At 39.1% G+C, this 18913-nt stretch overlaps 1 protein-coding gene across 9 annotated transcripts in view; it reads right to left on the bottom strand.

The window, feature by feature from the left end:
* ATP11A (ATPase phospholipid transporting 11A) overlaps window positions 1–18913 on the bottom strand; it is a 140485-nt gene that overhangs the window by 13845 nt on the left and 107727 nt on the right. For 5 of the 9 annotated variants that reach the window (XM_075265230.1, XM_075265225.1, XM_075265224.1 and 2 more), the window contains exons 26-29: window positions 11036–11059; window positions 7711–7776; window positions 6886–6989; window positions 1985–2150 (exon numbers count right to left, since the gene is read on the bottom strand). In XM_075265230.1, the coding sequence (XP_075121331.1) occupies window positions 1985–2150; window positions 6886–6989; window positions 7711–7776; window positions 11036–11059 (360 nt within the window). Of the gene's footprint in view, window positions 1–1170; window positions 1260–1984; window positions 2151–6885; window positions 6990–7710; window positions 7777–11035; window positions 11060–18913 lie in introns of all 9 variants that reach the window. The other 4 variants (XM_075265226.1, XM_075265228.1, XM_075265231.1 and 1 more) reach the window with 3 other exon arrangements.

Below are 18913 nucleotides of genomic sequence, written 5' to 3' on the forward strand. Positions count from 1 at the left end.
TCAGCAACTAGTGTTGCTGATCAGCAACATGTGGACCGTAAAAGCATTATGGTCGTGTAAGACCAGCCTTAGGTTCTTTCCTTTGCTGCTAAATTTTGTCTGCTGTATTTTTTTTTATTTTTTTTGCTTCTGTTGATGTGTATTTTGACCCATATTTTGATTCTTGGATGATTCCTTGTCTATACCTTGCCTGTCTGACCCATTGGGGCTCTGCACTGGTGTCTCTCTGGCCCTTGCCAGCCACTACATCTACTGGGACCACTCAAAGACGCAGTGACACAGTAATCCTCCTTCAATGAAGTCAAGCTCCCCTTATGCTCTGGCAGTGTCCCAGCAGGATATGGACCCGCTGGGTGGTTAATTGGCACAGGGGGTCCACATCCTGCTGACTGTGACAAAATTTATAAACTATGTTGATAGAGGGAAGGTTTGAACTTTTGTTTGCAGGTATGGAATCCTCAAGACAAATCTACCCCATGTAAACATTGCTCAACTTTTCTGAATGATGTAGTCCTCAATATCTATCTATTTGTTAATGAAATAACTTCTATCTACAATATGGATATAGTATAATATACACTTGTATATGAGGAACTGGCATTTGCCGCTCACATGCATTAGATAGCTGCTAGCCAAATAATATCCTTGTCTATAAACATGCAAATGTAGAGAACCAAATGTGGTGGATGTTGACAACAAAAATATAACTAGGATGATACACACTCAATATGTAAAAAACTTCTATGGAATTTTACTATTGCATGCCTGGTATGATATGTCAAAAATAATCAAAACTTGCTATAGACTGAAATTCTTTGTGCCTACTGATGCCATTTTATGCATTCCAATGAAGCGTAGCTATCTCATGTATCCATAGTTGTCAGACATCCTACATCTACATCTGGAAAGAACTGGAATGTTCTATCGTCTTGGCACATAAATTTCTATTAGTTGTTTCTCCATTCTCCATATTTTAAGAACATTTTCCATATGTATTTTGTTAATACTGTAGCATGTACAATATACCTAGAAACAATCATGAGTGCTCCTAGTCTATACAGCAGGTATTTATGGTAAATTGATTTCTATGTAAGAGACTGGCACCTTTAGAAACAGAAACATAGAAAAATAGTCTGGAAATCCATGAAAAAGTCAGGAAAAAAGTATCACCTTTAGGTCCATTAGAAAGTTATATTGGTGGTGGTCTGAGAGAGCATAAAGATGGTGGACTGCTCAACAGAAAGGCACGGTTGTTTAGTCTGTGAGTTCCCCAGAAGGTGGCAGCAGGTGCCCACGTGCAATGTGTAAGCAAGGGGTCAGTTATTTATGCAAAGCAGGTAGGAGACAGGATAGGAAAGAAGCAGAAGGAGAAAGAAACACAAGGGATGTTTCATTAAACTCTAAAGCAATGCTAACACATATTAATCTAATCTGAAATAAAAGCTCAATAACACATGTGAATAGGTATGATCTCAGTATTCTTAATATACAATGTACTTCTTAACACCCACAACTTCGTTTATATAAAGAAATATTATTGGCTTTAGATTATTACCTGCTGTCAGACTCTGTTACATACTATATGTTCTTCACATGTACTAAATATTGAGCTTTTCTTTCAGCGTACAGGCTTTGGTTACAAATCACATTAAACTTGCAAGTCATATAGGCTAGAAGCAAATAACAGTATCTCAGTATCAACCTACTCTTCTAATGCATATAAGGGAAGCATTGTTAGCTGTTAGCTTACAGACTGCAAGTGCAGGCAAAGATACTGCTAGGAAAATTCATTGAATACAAAACATGTTACAATGTGTCTGAATTATGTCTATGATGGCTACAACAACCTTCCAAACTTTTTGCTGCCTTGTTATACAACTCTGATACTAAAATCCTGACACATATCTTATTATTATACAGAATACAAAGGAAATAATAATGAAACCAAAAGCAAACTATTAGTAGCTATGTGAGGGTAGCTTACCTGGATCCTTTCTGTAGGTGTAGGCCACAATTGCCTGCATATGATCTTCTTGAGAACATCAGGGAGGAGACTGACTGTAATAAGGAGTATAATGCCCAGCCATGCAGGACCACTGGACAACATTTGCATGAAAACATAATACATCCTCTGATAATTGAGAAAAGGCCTGAAATAAGAAGAAAATGCATTAGTTACGCAATATTTTTATGGTAGAAGTTTTATTTTTATAGTGCAATTATTTCTTCTTTCTTTTCAAATGGTCATTAACTTTGAAGATGACTTATTCTCATTTGCAGTAATAGAGCATGAGATTCTAGACCAAAACGTAATGTAGTTTACATGTTTTTTGCCTGAAAAACCTTTCTAAAATTACTGTTACAAGGTGTCTCCCTTCTTGCAAATTTTCTGTCTGCTACCTTTTACTAGGGAATTCCCTTTGTAGAAAGCAGCAAGTTCAGGATGGGGCACAGTGAGTGGCGTTGAGGACAGCTCTCTTCACAGCCAACAACCTTTCAACACAAGGAGGTCTACAGCTTCTCACAGCCCCCTAGTCCAATGTAAAGAGAGTATATATACTTCTGAATAGCTGATTGTGTTATTACTGATGGGATGGTATAATAGACAGCAAGCAGCCTTCCTGAATTTCTAGACTTAGCCTGGATATGGAGTCCAGTGTCCCTCAATATTATGTTAACGCTAGGTCCACACTAGCATTTGGGTTTCTGTTCTTCAGGTAACCGAAAAACAGAAACCCTATCCACTTAAAAAAGTAGTTACCCATGGACTATAATGGGGTCCACTGGGTCTTTGCTTGGTTCCTTGCTTTCCTCTCTGCATGTTTTAAGTGGAATAGGGGATTGACTCAATGAACGCTAGTGTGAACTTAGCTTTTTTTACAGTTACTCCTGACATGTAAAGAAACCAGTTAGATACTAGTAATAGTAATGGATATGGGGTAGACTACTCCTGCAAAATGAGCTGCAGCCATAATGGGGTTATTAGCAGCAGAAAAATTGATAGGACATCATGTATGAAGACTTATATAGCCATAGATCAGACTGCTCAGAAAGTCATCGCACTCATTTAAACTTTTAAAGAAAACTCAGGTACGCTTTAAAATGTATTGGAAGGAAGGGAGGAGACGACTAAAAGTCACTATGCAAATGAACATGGAAAAACCCTAGAGGTTTGATTATGGACAAAAATCAATGCCTTTCCCTACCTGAATCCTTTGTGATTATTCTAGAGCGCACACAAAGACTCTACATTACACCAGGAATAGACGACTCACTCAACAAACATGGAGAAAGAAAACTTTTCTCTCTTCATGCTTGCAGAGTAGACAGGTTGTATCTGATGTCCTGTAACAGTTGTGCTGTACACTCTGTGCTAGTCAGAGGTTTTACACCCTACGGCTCTCATTTTCCTTATGCTGTCTCAGAAGCTACAGTCCACTCCATTCCCTCCCTTCCTGAATTCTAGGTTTTACAAAGAGAATATAAACTTTCATGTTTATAACAAAGTATTCTTTAGGTCAAAGGTTCCCAACTTGAGGCCCTGCTCTGTTACTAGAAATTTGCTAGACCACAACATGCCAAGCAGTCTGGCAGACAGCCAACACTTACTTCTCCAGTGCAGCTGCCATAACATTGTTTTGATTGCCTGGGAAAATCTTTTAACTAAATGTTTCCCAATGATGAGAGTGACCAGTTGGTGGAACTGGGGAGCAATACCCTCATGGTTAGCTAGTGTTTTCCTGCCTGTCATTAGTTAGATCTGCTTGTAAGGAGGTTGGGCTTGGGCCAGGTTTTACTTGCTGGAAAGTGTCTGCAGCCCTGAGCCCTGGACCAGCTGGAGGCAGACTTAGGCTGCATTCACACTGAGTAACGCTGGCGTTTTTTGTGCTTATTTTTGCACTTAACGCCGCGCTATTTTGCGGTCGCGTTGAATGGTGCAAACGCGGCGTATACTCGGCGTTATCGCGGCTCTATGTGCAAAAATAAGCACAAAAACGCCAGCATTACTCAGTGTGAATGCAGCCTTAGGGTAAGTTCAGACGGGGCTTTTTGGACTAGAACCTGAGGCGGCCTCCAAAAAACAGGCAGCTGCTACTGAATGCCAGTGCACTGCACCGGCACCCAGTTGTGCGCTCCGGCCTGAAGAATGAGCACCTTGCTTCTTTTTCTGGGAGCCAGAGCAAGCCAGGAGCCGTCTCCCAGAGTCGTCTTTTTGGTAAGGATTTTGAGTCGAATATGGCCTCAAAATCCTGACCAAAAATCTCCGTGTGAACTTACCCTTACTTATATTTAAACATGTCTGAAGTTGCTGGCAAGGCTGGGTCAGGGGCTAGCTGTGTTATTGTACTCTGAACACATTCATTCCGTGGTACATTACAGTATTATGCTTTCATAGACAACCTTATTGTTGTTGTGGCTTACAAGCTCGCATGTAGCTACATAGATAGAAAAAAGAAGTAATGATCATTGTACTAAAAAAAGAAACGAAAAAATGCTTGCTCATTGAGGTCCAAACCTTATAGCATTGCTATCTAGAAATGTATTCAGTTTCAAGTTTTATGTTGGTTATATGACTTCTGTGATCGTTACGTATTAACTGTGTAGGTATCAATGCCGACAATAAGTATGAGTAAGATTCCAGGCTGAAAAGTATTATAAGTTTCTTTTATACCCTTGAATAAAAATTATATTTCCTGAAGACATAAACAGCAGTTTTCAGACACTGACAATGCAAGACATGAAGCACCTGTAACACAATACTGGAATAGAATAATAGCATGCCAGGTAAAGTACAGCAAGTGTTAATAATTCATACATGTCTCTCAGGCTTTCATGCAAACCCAGACATCAAGTGAAACTTTACTGCCACAAGGCCACAACAGTGCCTTGCTTATAACACCCAGAAATAAGAAAACTTGAAAAAGTTATTTATGGAGTGCAAAATGTCTTAGACAATTAAGTAATATAGGAAATAATGTCTACTGTGGTGTAAACGATGCAAGCTGAAGCCAGAAATGGCAACACAGGTAATTCTTTTCAATAAACTTTAGATTATCAATACTACGGGGAAAATATACAATTTACTTAGATTATACTCAAGGATACATTTATTGGGGAAAACTGTACGCTTGACAAGAGGATTTCCTTGTTGTGCCTCCTCTAGCCTGGATGAGATATAGTTGGGCATACAGTTTCCATATTTTATCCTGCGGTACATTTGTCCAAAGACATTGTAGCTGGACCTGTAGATCCTGTAGGTTGCTGAAGGTGGTGTCCATGCTGGGTCTATAAATGCTTGAGTGACAATAAATCTGGCCACCAATCAGGTCAGGGAAGTGTTGCAATCTCACAAAGGCATTCCTGGGAAACTCTTGTTGTTTGTGGGCGAGCATTATCCTACTGGTAGTTGGCTGAAAAAATGATCTGCATTACATTACTGTTCCTGGTATTACTACTGGAGGTGACCACCTGTTATATACAATGGTTCCCCAGATCATCACATCGGTCACTGGGCCAGTGTGTCACTTGACACCAAAGACACGATTGAAGTGGTCACCATAAGACCTCCATACTCAAACTTTGCGGTCTTCAAATCCCAATCAGAACCTGGGTTTGTCTCTAAAAACAATACAGTTCCAGGTCATAGCAGTCCAGGATTCTCATTCACAACACCACAGAGGCAACGGTGCCTAGCTGAAACTGGGACATGTAAGGTGACAATGGCAAGATACTTCGCAACAAGAAATGTTCTTCTTCTGCTAAGTTCCTGGGAATACTCTAGGCAGAAACAGGAATATGTAAAGAAAGTATCTTGTTGTGGACAAGGAAACATCAAGAGCTGCTTATGTTAGTCAGTAGTTCAAACGATATCTCTACTGGTGGTCTATCTGGGCAGGCCAGAGCTTGATCGAGTTATGTCTGTAACTACTGCTCCCAACACCTCCTACATCAGAAAGGTCTGAATGGTGGGCAATTTGTCAAAATAGCCATCCTGTTTCTCTCAGTCCAATGATGCACCCGCTTTCAAAGTCTTTCAATGAAACAGTATGTCTTTGAAACTGTTGTAAAGGCATGACTAACAATTACGGTAACAATCTTTTGCCAAGAGATACACTACCCAAAAGAAGCCTCTGAGAGCCTTTTTATAGGGCTGTGTAGGAAGCACTTTTATGCCCTTACATGTCAAGACCCAGTAACTAATCAGACCACACCTGTAATCATTTACATATCTGTCTACATAACTGCATAACATTTAGCATGCATGAGATATAACTGAATGCCAAGCAATCCAACATTTCTATCTGTGTGCATATTTTTTTTTTGTCACTGAATGTACTTTTACTTTACTATTGCAACTGAAATTTTCTGTTGATATTGAGCAAAAGGGGAAGAAGGGCAGCAGAGGAGAGAAGTCTCATTGGTGCAGAGTACCCACATACAGTAGCTCTTATATCACTCTATAAAGAGTCCACTCACACAGTATAAAAAAAATAAAATGTCCATAAAGGATGGACCTAAAACAAAGGATGGGCACAGTAGCTGCACTATTTACACTGTAGCTGTAACTATTTTATTGTAAGTACTGTATAAGATACAGATTTAAGATGCACAGAATAATTTGCACAATTATAGATCGCCCAGTGGAAAGAGATTGGCATGATAAACTAGATCCAGTGCTTTGGAAATATCTAAGGAACATTACTGATAATAAATAAAGTAAATTAAAGTTGTCTATATTTTCATTGTTCACAGTCATTCCTCTTCTATTGAATGACTGGTGAACAATATTATACATTTTACAAGTGTACATAATATTCTAGGTAAGGTCATATGTCATAAGTTTGCATGTTTTTAGAAATCCAAGCACTGTATAACAAAACTTACCAGACAATTCCTCCCCAAAGCAAGGAAAAAACAATATAGAAAACAAGTGATCCCCAAATAACAAAATGGTTTATCCACGTCCAATATTGTGTATCGAGTGCAAGCTGAAAAAGAAAGGAAAGGAAGAAACACTGATTTAATATATTTAATGTGCTACCATAATAAAGCTGACTATACACATCAGATGTGTATCATCTGAACCCGCCAATTTTGTGTGGTCCATGTGACCATCTAATTCTTCTACTGCCGGGGATTCACTCTCTGATCTAGATAACCGACCCTAACCGCTGCCCGGCTGTCCCCCCCAACCCCACATTGCTTGACGTGACATCATCTATTACACTTTGTCTGTAGTTAGGAGTGGTTATCTAGATCAGAGTGAAGACCTTGCAAGGGAAGGAATACCCCAACTTTTCCAAATTTTCATAAACATGAAATGCTGACAGACTTAACTTCCCAATCCTTTTTGCTCTGGAGAAGATATGTCCTGTCTATTCCAGGACAAGCTCTTTGATACACAGAACATTTAGTAATTTTCTAATCATTTATTATAAATGTAAGGTTAGGGTATACCCAACTTTATTCACAATAGTCTGCACAACGAGCCAGTGATGTCTAGACTGGACAATATCCTAAGAATACCAATCCATACTCCATTTAATATGACCTCATGTTGTATTAGTACACATAAAAAATTAAGAGAGGAAATATGACGCTAAAACATAATTTACAGCCAAATACAAAAGTTTCATATTTTTGAAAGAACTTATTGCCTTTTCTACTTTATTTCAGTTGCTTGAATTTCAGTAACTTAACCAACATTACCTTCAGTGTCACCGTAAATACCAGGACAGTAAAGACCAGAGTCCCAAATGTCCAGTTTCCCAGCATCTAGTTAATATGACACAAAATAAATAAGTTACTACATGATGGCATACTTAATATTAGGTATAAGCTGCTGCAAGGAGACATCACTCATCATAGCAGATCACACTTTGTAGACCAGTAATGCTGACACAATTATTAAAGATTTCATGGCTTAGTTCACTGAAAACTTATTTTGTATGGTAATAGCAAAATGTATTACACTACTGAAAAAATTTCCAATTGATACTGTAGATACATCATCAATGTCACATCAGAAGGGCTTTGAAACCCGTCACTGGAGGCTGCTGAGAACAGTTGAATGGTGGGGGTACCGAGTGTCAGACCCTCAGTGATATTGCTGATGCATACTGAAGATGGGTCATCAGTGTATGCAAGTCAGAAAACCCCTGGAACATCAGGAAACTACCTGAAGTGAATGAAGTATTAAAGCAGGGGACTGAAGGGACCACATACCATATTGATAGTGTATGCTTAAGATAGGCTTTCAATATCAGATTGTGGATCAGATGTTTGAAGGGGCTGCAGTGCTCAAGCAAGCACAGAATCATATTCGTTGTTTGCACTGTTCCATACACCTGTACTCAATCTCACTCGAATCAAATACTTTGAATCGCCACATATAGGATGGGCCACAGTGGCGTAACTACCGGGAAAGCAGCGGAGGCAGCTGCCACAGGGCCCGGGACATTAGGGTGCCCGGAGACAGCCGCCACTGCTGCATTTTTTTTTCTTTAAATAGGCCGTTACGGGCTGGAGTTACTCCAGCCGGTAACGGGCCCTACTTACTTACCGATCCTGGCAGAGGTCGGGATCGGTAAGTGACACCGCGGGCCCCGCAAACATCATTATTATGCTCAGAAGTCTTTTCAGACCCCCGAGTGTAATGATCGGAGGCCTGGGAGAGGTAAGCGAACATAACAAATAGTGTTACTTACCTCTCCACGCTCCGCAAAGGTTTCGGGGCCTACTTGTGTGATGTTTCAGACGTCACATAACTGGGGCCTGCATCCTTATGCATCGCGACGCAGGCCCCCGGTCACATGATATCCCTGATGTCACTGAAGATAGCCGACAGCGGGGAGCACAGGGATAGGTAAGTAACAGTGTTTATGTTTGTATCCCCCTCTTGGTCTCCGATTATTATACTCTGAGGTCTGAAAAGACCCCAGATTATAATAATTGTTAATGGGTGTCCACAATGGAGCATAATATTGGGTGATGGGGCCACTATGGGGCATAATACTGGGTGATGGGGCCACTATGGAGCATAATACTGTGTGCAAGGGCCACTATGGGGTATAATGCTGTGTGCAGGGGCAACTATGGGGCATAATACTGTGTGCAGGGGCCACTATGGGGTATAATGCTGTGTTCAGGGGCAACTATGGGGCATAATACTGTGTGAAGGGGCCACTATGGGGTATAATGCTGTGTGCAGGGGCAACTATGGGGCATAATAGTGTGCGCAGGAATGCAGGGGGGGGGGGGTCGGTCGGGGTCTTGGGCATCGGTCGGGGAGGGCCCATGTCAAAGGTTCGCCACGGGGCCCTGCGATTCCTAGTTACGCCACTGATGGGCCACCTATATTGTGAATCTGGAATACCCTCTTGTGAATCATTAACATGAAACAGATGTGCTGTTACTATAAAATTAAAGCACAGTATGCAAGATTCTAAGTGGTGGCCAAGACAACTGGAGTGGGACCAAAATATTGCAAAACTTAGGTTAAGTTCATATCTGTGCCACCAAGACCGCCAAAAATCAGTGGAGAAAAGAGACTAGCACAAAGAACTTTTATCTCTGCTGTTTTCAGTATGAAAACACCATCAACACAGCAGCCCCTATTATAGTATGTCTGTTTGTGAAAGCAATTTTACCAATCCCCTAGTGGACCCGAAAGATGGAGAGCCCGACACAGATGTGAACCTAGCCTTAATAAAATAATCCTTTAAGGTTTTGATCCCCATAGAATAGGAGATAACTTACAATTCAGTGGTGATCTAACTGTTCAGACCCCCATTGATCAGGAGAAGGGACTTTTGTGACTCTATCTGAATGGTGCATAGTACTCCATTCATTTCAATGGGAGCTCCGAAAATTGTGAAGTCCTTCAGCTATCTCTGGTACTCCTGTTGAAATGAATGGAGCGGTATGTGCACTGCCTAACCACAGCTCCATTCAGAATGAGGGACAAAGGTCCCATATTCTGCTGATTAGTTGGGGTCTAAGTTGTTGGATTCCCACTAATTTGCAAGTAATCTCTTATTCTATGGCTAGGGGATAATTTGCTTTGGTGGGAAACCCCTTTATTGCTCAGAACTTTACTATTCCATTGTATAAAGCAAAAAATGAATTCTAGCTTCATAATAGTATGATACTACGATGGAGCAGGCACAGAAACCTGACTCTATCTGCTGGATTTATTGATAAACCTAGTGGTGGCAGATTAACTTTTTAGATACCACGATCAAAGAGTGCTGAAGCATGGCCACCCTAGCCAAGTTGTTAATTTAAAGGGGCTCTATCATTGGTAAAAGTCATTTTTAACTAAGCACATCCTTGCATAGGCTTTAGAAAGGCTATTCCACTCTTACCTTTTGTATGTAAATTGCCTCAGTGGTCTCTGAATAAGTCCGTTTTTATTCATATGCTAATTAGCTTCCAGCCAGCGCAGGAAGTTCCCAGCAGCCTCCTCTCTGCTATTATCTCCTATGTGTGTGTGCAAATAGGAAACTGAGTCATCAGCAGCAGCAACCTGTGCTGTGTATACCCATAGGAAACAATCGCAAAGAAGGTGCACAATGCATCGTGCACCCAGTCTAATTAGCATATGAATAAAATGGAATTATTCAAAAACCACTGAGGAAATTTACATACTAAAGGTAAGTGTGGAATATCCTTTCTAAAGGCTATGCAAGGATGTGATAAGATGACTTTTCCCAATGATAGAGCCCCTTTAACTAGAGTGTCACCATTATACTTGACACAATGGAATATTGTAATGTGACACTGATTTTTAGCAATATTTTGCCCTATATTAATCCAAATATTTATCAAACACGGCATACAGATATATATAAATATATATACACACACACACACACACAAACACACATACATATCCAAATCGGATGTATGATATTGTGTTTGAAACTGTTACTGTATAAAAAAAAACCTTAGACACAATAAGATTTTCTAGCTAGAAGCACCTAATAAAAATAGTGGCAGAAAGGCACGGCATATCAAAATGGCAGACTCTTACCATATACGTGTTGGTTGTCAAGATCTGATGAAAGCAACAGTGGCAAAAGCAAAAGAAACAGAAACATAAAAATGCACAGCACAACAGAAACAAGAAAATAAACCAGAACATGTAAAAACTGGAAGTCTATGTATCAATGCAAAATGGGACCAGTGATAAAAGTGGCCATTGACTAAGGAGAGTTACACTGTTTGTACCAAGGTGTTATATTATGGCCCCCAGAAGAAGTTTGAGAGTTTTTTTTCATATAGTTTTGCCTCTATTACTAGTGCAATTTTGTCTTTAGGAACACCTTCTATTTTGGTTTTTGGGGTTTATTTATAATGTTTTAAAACTCTATTTTGGGAGATGTGATATGCCAGTTATTTTTTTAACTAGATGATTTTTTTAAGTGACCAGTATGGAGTCTTTGGGCCATGAGGTCTAAAGGTTTATTCGCGTGTTTCGATTTTACTTTTTGGCTTTACTCATATCCATTGATCGTATCCTGGTGGACTTTTCCCCATGTAATAAACATTATTACTAAATCCCCACATTGTGGAAACGCAGCTTTTTTTTGTTACAGAGTTTGACCCCAAACCAAGTATGACTACAAATGGAATGGCAAACATCTAGGAAGCTCTTATATTTCTACCTTATACTCAATCTAGTTCTGACTTTAGCTCAAAAAAACACATTAAAATCTGCAACTAAAAACGATGCATTTGGGGCCTTAGTCTAAGGATAAGGGTCCGCGTAATGGGCAACAGCAAAAAGCACTGCAGGAGAAAACTTGGTGGAAACAGTTTGTGGTTTTCACAGAAAGTCCACAGAGGTGTCTGAGGACTTTCTGCTTCAGCTATACCTATAGGAAAACCGTCAACGTTTCCATAGGTATAATTGACATTCTGCATTTTCCAAAACTGCAACATTTCACATATTTTTTCTGCAATGTGTGGATGTGATTTGCTAGAATCCCATCCAATTTGCAGGGAAAAAACAAAAAACAGCACCGAGCTGTATATGGTGAAGTATTGTTAAATTAAAGGTGTAGTAGCAGGTTTAAGTGCACTCTCACCTGGTAGAGTTGTGAAGAATTCACAACTACTGTAAAAGCCTGGAAACCAATTCTAGGGGGTTCCTCCCTGTAGGTGATTGAGCGACTGGGTCCTGTTCACCGAAGGTGTGAAGGATATAGTTAGGGACCAAAAGGAAGGACCGCGCTTCACCAGATGTCAAGAAAAACCAATTTATTAAAGTTCAACAGCAAACGCGTTTCGGGCATACATCGCCCTTCTTCAAGTGCAAAGGAACTGTGTGAATAATAATATAAAACATAGCAAATACACGTCTGAATCTCAAATAAACTAATGTGACAAAATAAATTCAATAAAATTATACATCTCAATTCATAACTCATAGTCCATGAATGTTAGATATCTATAGATACCACATAACATTATTCAGTTCATTAATCATTACATATATAAATATCAGTCACATCACAATAAGGCTACTTTTCCATATTTAGCCAAAGTCCAGAGTTACCTAGGTCTGGACCTGGATATATACTATAGATTAGCAATCAGATATACCTACATATATATATACATACATACACACATACACGTATATATACTCCTACACATACGCACATGTACATATATCAGTTACATCCCAATGGGGTCATTTTGTTTAAATATGGCCATAATCCAAAATTTCACAGGTATAGACCTGGATATATAATATGAACTAGTGCCATTAAGCATATTTGCTTAGACTATTTCAGAAACCACTTAATAAGTGCAATGAGTCAAATTATTCTCTAAATAAAACCAGTGTAAGTTCCAGTGTGGCTTGTTACAATTCACCCCCCCAAAAAAAGGAGAGAGGAGCCTGGATCTAAATAGATCCACTTACCTGCCGTGGTGTATAAGCTTGCCTGGAAGACCAGATGTACGGTCTTCAATAGCAGCAAGCATTTTTATTTCGTTGGTGGGCGTGGAGACCAAAGCCCGCGCCGCCCGGGGGACGCACGCGCACTGTAGTGCACGTGTCTCCCAACTCGGGCAGCGCTCGGCGTCTTGAGATGCTCAGTGCGCACGCGCGGGTTGGCTTTCCCACGCATGCGCAATGAGAGGCACCCCGTGCCGATGCTTCTATGTGCCGCGCATATACACTGACATCGGTCAGCCGCTCCGACCTAGTGAGCGCTTCGGACAGATGTAAAACCCATTACTTTTGGGTACAATTATAGAAGCTACAGGAATGGATATTGGAATAGTGGATACATTACTAGAAAACCCCTGTTTTGGATATTGGAAAAGTGGATACATTACTAGAAAATCGGCACTTGTATGAGAGAAATAAATATAATAGCACTGGGTTAGTGGCACTACATAAATAAATAATTAAATAAATAAATAGATAATACATCAATAGTACATGCATATGACTGGGCTATTAAAATCTGATGACTGATATTAAAATTAAATAAATAAATACATGGCTGGATCCACATGAGTCAATTAAAGTAAACTATATTGTAAAAGTATTAAAATTACCTGATGGGCTAGAAAATAAATGAATAAAAATAAATAAATGGAGCCCTACAGAATGGATTCCCAAATGGGGTAGGATATAAGGGTTAATTCTGGGAATACCGGTACATACTAAAAATTATATACAGTCCTATGAAAAAGTTTGGGCACCCCTATTAATCTTAATCATTTTTTGTTCTAAATATTTTGGTGTTTGCAACAGCCATTTCAGTTTGATATATCTAATAACTGATGGACACAGTAATATTTCAGGATTGAAATGAGGTTTATTGTACTAACAGAAAATGTGCAATATGCATTAAACCAAAATTTGACCGGTGCAAAAGTATGGGCACCCTTATCATTTTATTGATTTGAATTCCCCTAACTACTTTTTACTGACTTACTGAAGCACAAAATTGGTTTTGTAACCTCAGTGAGCTTTGAACTTCATAGCCAGATGTATACAATCATAAGAAAAGGTATTTAAGGTGGCCAATTGCAAGTTGATCTCCTATTTGAATCTTCTCTGAAGAGTGGCATCATGGGCTACTCAAAACAACTCTCAAATGATCTGAAAACAAAGATTGTTCAACATAGTTGTTCAGGGGAAGGATACAAAAAGTTGTCTCAGAGATTTAACCTGTCAGTTTCCACTGTGAGGAACATAGTAAGGAAATGGAAGACCACAGGGACAGTTCTTGTTAAGCCCAGAAGTGGCAGGCCAAGAAAAATATCAGAAAGGCAGAGAAGAAGAATGGTGAGAACAGTCAAGGACAATCCACAGACCACCTCCAAAGAGCTGCAGCATCATCTTGCTGCAGATGGTGTCACTGTGCATCGGTCAACTATACAGCGCACTTTGCACAAATAGAAGCTGTATGGGAGAGTGATGAGAAAGAAGCCGTTTCTGCACGTACGCCACAAATAGAGTTGCCTGAGGTATGAAAAAGCACATTTGGACAAGGCAGCTTCATTTTGGAAACAAAAATTGAGTTGTTTGGTTATAAAAAAAGGCGTTATGCATGGCGTCCAAAAAGAAACAGCATTCCAAGAAAAACACATGCTACCCACTGTAAAATTTGGTGGAGGTTCCATCATGCTTTGGGGCTGTGTGGCCAATGCCGGCATCGGGAATCTTGTTAAAGTTGAGAGTCGCATGGATTCCACTCAGTATCAGCAGATTCTTGAGAATAATGTTCAAGAATCAGTGACGAAGTTGAAGTTACGCCGGGGATGGATATTTCAGCAAGACAATGATCCAAAACACCGCTCCAAATCCTCAGGCATTCATGCAGAGGAACAATTACAATGTTCTGGAATGGCCATCCCAGTCCCCAGACCTGAATATCATTGAACATCTGTGGGATGATTTGAAGCGGGCTGTCCATGCTCGGCGAACATCTAACTTAACTGAACTTGAATTGTTTGTCCAAAATACCTTTATCCAGGATCCAGGAACTGATTAAAAGCTACAGGAAGCGACTAGAGGCTGTTATCTTTGCAAAAGGAGGATCTACTAAATATTAATGTCACTTTTCTGTTGAGGTGCCCATACTTTTGCACCGGTCAAATTTTGGTTTAATGCATATTGCACATTTTCTGTTAGTACAATAAACCTCATTTCAATCCTGAAATATTACTGTGTCCATCAGTTATTAGATATATCAAACTGAAATGGCTGTTATAAACACCAAAATATTTAGAACTAAAAATGATTAAGATTAATAGGGGTGCCCAAACTTTTTCATAGGACTGTATATATATAAGGTTAAACTCAGTCCCAAATTAATATATAAAACAATATAAAATTGATAAATGTGGATTACAAGTTCCTATATATTACTCAATCTACGTGATACAGCAATGGTTAGCAGAATGTGGTATACATAAAATTGGTCAGGTCAGAAAATCACCATTGAATAGTTTATAAAAAATATATATACAGTAAAATCATATGGGAATAGCTGGAATGTTGTTATTTACAGGATATTTTAAGATCCTCCTACATCCTCTAATGCCTCATTAAGGCCTGTAGGGGTGAGTGTGTTCATTTTATATATCCAGTACATCCTGGTCACACAAAATCATTTTTTATAAAAGATTCATAGACGATCTCGTATTTATCTGGAACGGAACAGATGCAGAATTCAGGCAATTCACTGAAACGCTGAATAATAATCAGTGGGGACTCTCTGGGGGAACTGATGCAAAACAAATGAACTATCTAGATCTAACCCTCACCAGCGAAAGTAACAAGATATTAACCAAAACTTACTTTAAGCAAGTCGATTGTAATAGCCTTCTTGACTACAGGAGCCTCCATTTTAAAAAATGGAAAGACAATGTCCCTTTTGGGCAATTTAAAAGAGTGCGAAGAAACTGTACACATGACTCAGACTTCATAACTCAAAGTAATATTCTATCCAATCGATTCCGTGAAAAACATTACCCCAAAAATTTGGTTAAAGCTGCTAAAAAGAGAGCAATGCAGTTCTCTCAGAAGGACTGTTTAGTCCCTAAAAGTAAAAATAAGATGGAGCAATTTAAGTACAACTTTATAACAACGTACAATGCTGCCCATCCCACTATACGCTCAACATTAGAAAAATACTGGTTTATCCTTAGTGAAGACCAATATCTTAAAAACATACTACCAAAGCGACCTGGGATGACCTTTAGGAGAGCTTCCACTCTAAAGAATGCATTAGCACCAAGCAGATTGAGAAAACAACTCACTGAATCAGAACAACCTCAGGGGGGAGGATCTGCTCCAGGCAGTTATAAATGCCTTCACCCCAAGTGTAAATGTTGCCAAAATATTACACATAACACGAAGGAAGTGAAGAGCTCCTCCACGGGCGAAATTTTCAACATTTCCCAACACTTATCCTGTTCTTCAAACTTTATCATATATGTCTTGAAATGCCCCTGCGGCCTACAGTATGTAGGCCGCACCATTAGAACCTTGAGGGAGAGAATAAATAAACATCGTTCTAATGTTGTAAACAAATTCCTCAAACACAGCGTATCACGCCATGCAGCTGCAGTACATAATGGATCATTTGAGAATTTTACAATCACTCCGATCGACCATATACCTTCATCCTGTGGGAATAGATTTAATGCCCTCTGCAAAAAAGAGATGTACTGGATATATAAAATGAACACACTCACCCCTACAGGCCTTAATGAGGCATTAGAGGATGTAGGAGGATCTTAAAATATCCTGTAAATAACAACATTCCAGCTATTCCCATATGGTTTTACTGTATATATATTTTTTATAAACTATTCAATGGTGATTTTCTGACCTGACCAATTTTATGTATACCACATTCTGCTAACCATTGCTGTATCACGTAGATTGAGTAATATATAGGAACTTGTAATCCACATTTATCAATTTTATATTGTTTTATATATTAATTTGGGACTGAGTTTAACCTTATATATATATATATATATATATATATATATATATATATATATATATATATATATATATATATATAATTTTTAGTATGTACCGGTATTCCCAGAATTAACCCTTATATCCTACCCCATTTGGGAATCCATTCTGTAGGGCTCCATTTATTTATTTTTATTTATTTATTTTCTAGCCCATCAGGTAATTTTAATGCTTTTACAATATAGTTTACTTTAATTGACTCATGTGGATCCAGCCATGTATTTATTTATTTAATTTTAATATCAGTCATCAGATTTTAATAGCCCAGTCATATGCATGTACTATTGATGTATTATCTATTTATTTATTTAATTATTTATTTATGTAGTGCCACTAACCCAGTGCTATTATATTTATTTCTCTCATACAAGTGCCGATTTTCTAGTAATGTATCCACTTTTCCAATATCCAAAACAGGGGTTTTCTAGTAATGTATCCACTATACCAATATCCATTCCTGTAGCTTCTATAATTGTACCCAAAAGTAATGGGTTTTACATCTGTCTGAAGCGCTCACTAGGTCGGAGCGGCTGACCGATGTCAGTGTATATGCGCGGCACATAGAAGCATCGGCACGGGGTGCCTCTCATTGTGCATGCGTGGGAAAGCCAACCCGCGCGTGCGCACTGAGCATCTCATGACGCCGAGCGCTGCCCGAGTTGGGAGACACGTGCACTACAGTGCGCGTGCGTCCCCCGGGCGGCGCGGTCTTTGCTCTCCACGCCCACCAACGAAATAAAAATGCTTGCTGCTATTGAAGACCGTACATCTGGTCTTCCAGGCAAGCTTATACACCACGGCAGGTAAGTGGATCTATTTAGATCCAGGCTCCTCTCTCCTTTTTTTTGGGGGGTGAATTGTAACAAGCCACACTGGAACTTACACTGGTTTTATTTAGAGAATAATTTGACTCATTGCACTTATTAAGTGGTTTCTGAAATAGTCTAAGCAAATATGCTTAATGGCACTAGTTCATATTATATATCCAGGTCTATACCTGTGAAATTTTGGATTATGGCCATATTTGAACAAAATGACCCCATTGGGATGTAACTGATATATGTACATGTGCGTATGTGTAGGAGTATATATACGTGTATGTGTGTATGTATGTATATATATATGTAGGTATATCTGATTGCTAATCTATAGTATATATCCAGGTCCAGACCTAGGTAACTCTGGACTTTGGCTAAATATGGAAAAGTAGCCTTATTGTGATGTGACTGATATTTATATATGTAATGATTAATGAACTGAATAATGTTATGTGGTATCTATAGATATCTAACATTCATGGACTATGAGTTATGAATTGAGATGTATAATTTTATTGAATTTATTTTGTCACATTAGTTTATTTGAGATTCAGACGTGTATTTGCTATGTTTTATATTATTATTCACACAGTTCCTTTGCACTTGAAGAAGGGCGATGTATGCCCGAAACGCGTTTGCTGTTGAACTTTAATAAATTGGTTTTTCTTGACATCTGGTGAAGCGCGGTCCTTCCTTTTGGTCCCTAACTATATCCAATTTGCAGGGACTGTGATATGCAACAGTTTTCACCCTACGGCCTAAAACTGTTTTACAACCTTGGAAATTCTGGGAACCTTTGCTGTTGTGGGTGCAATTATTGTAAGTTTTTTTTTGTTTGTTTGTTTTAAATGTAGATTCTGAGCCCCACATAGAGCTCACAATTTACATTTTTCCCTATCAGTATGTCTTTTCTTTTTTGGAATATGGGATGGAAATCCATGCAAACATGGGGAGAACATACAAACTCCTTGCAGATGGTTTTTTGCCCTTGGCGGGATTTGAACACCAGGACTCCAGCGCTGCAAGGCTGCAGTGCTAACCACTGAGCCACCGTGTGGCCCCTCAATTA

This window comes from Leptodactylus fuscus, chromosome 2, assembly GCF_031893055.1.
Source record: "Leptodactylus fuscus isolate aLepFus1 chromosome 2, aLepFus1.hap2, whole genome shotgun sequence".
NCBI classification, from domain to species: domain Eukaryota; kingdom Metazoa; phylum Chordata; class Amphibia; order Anura; family Leptodactylidae; genus Leptodactylus; species Leptodactylus fuscus.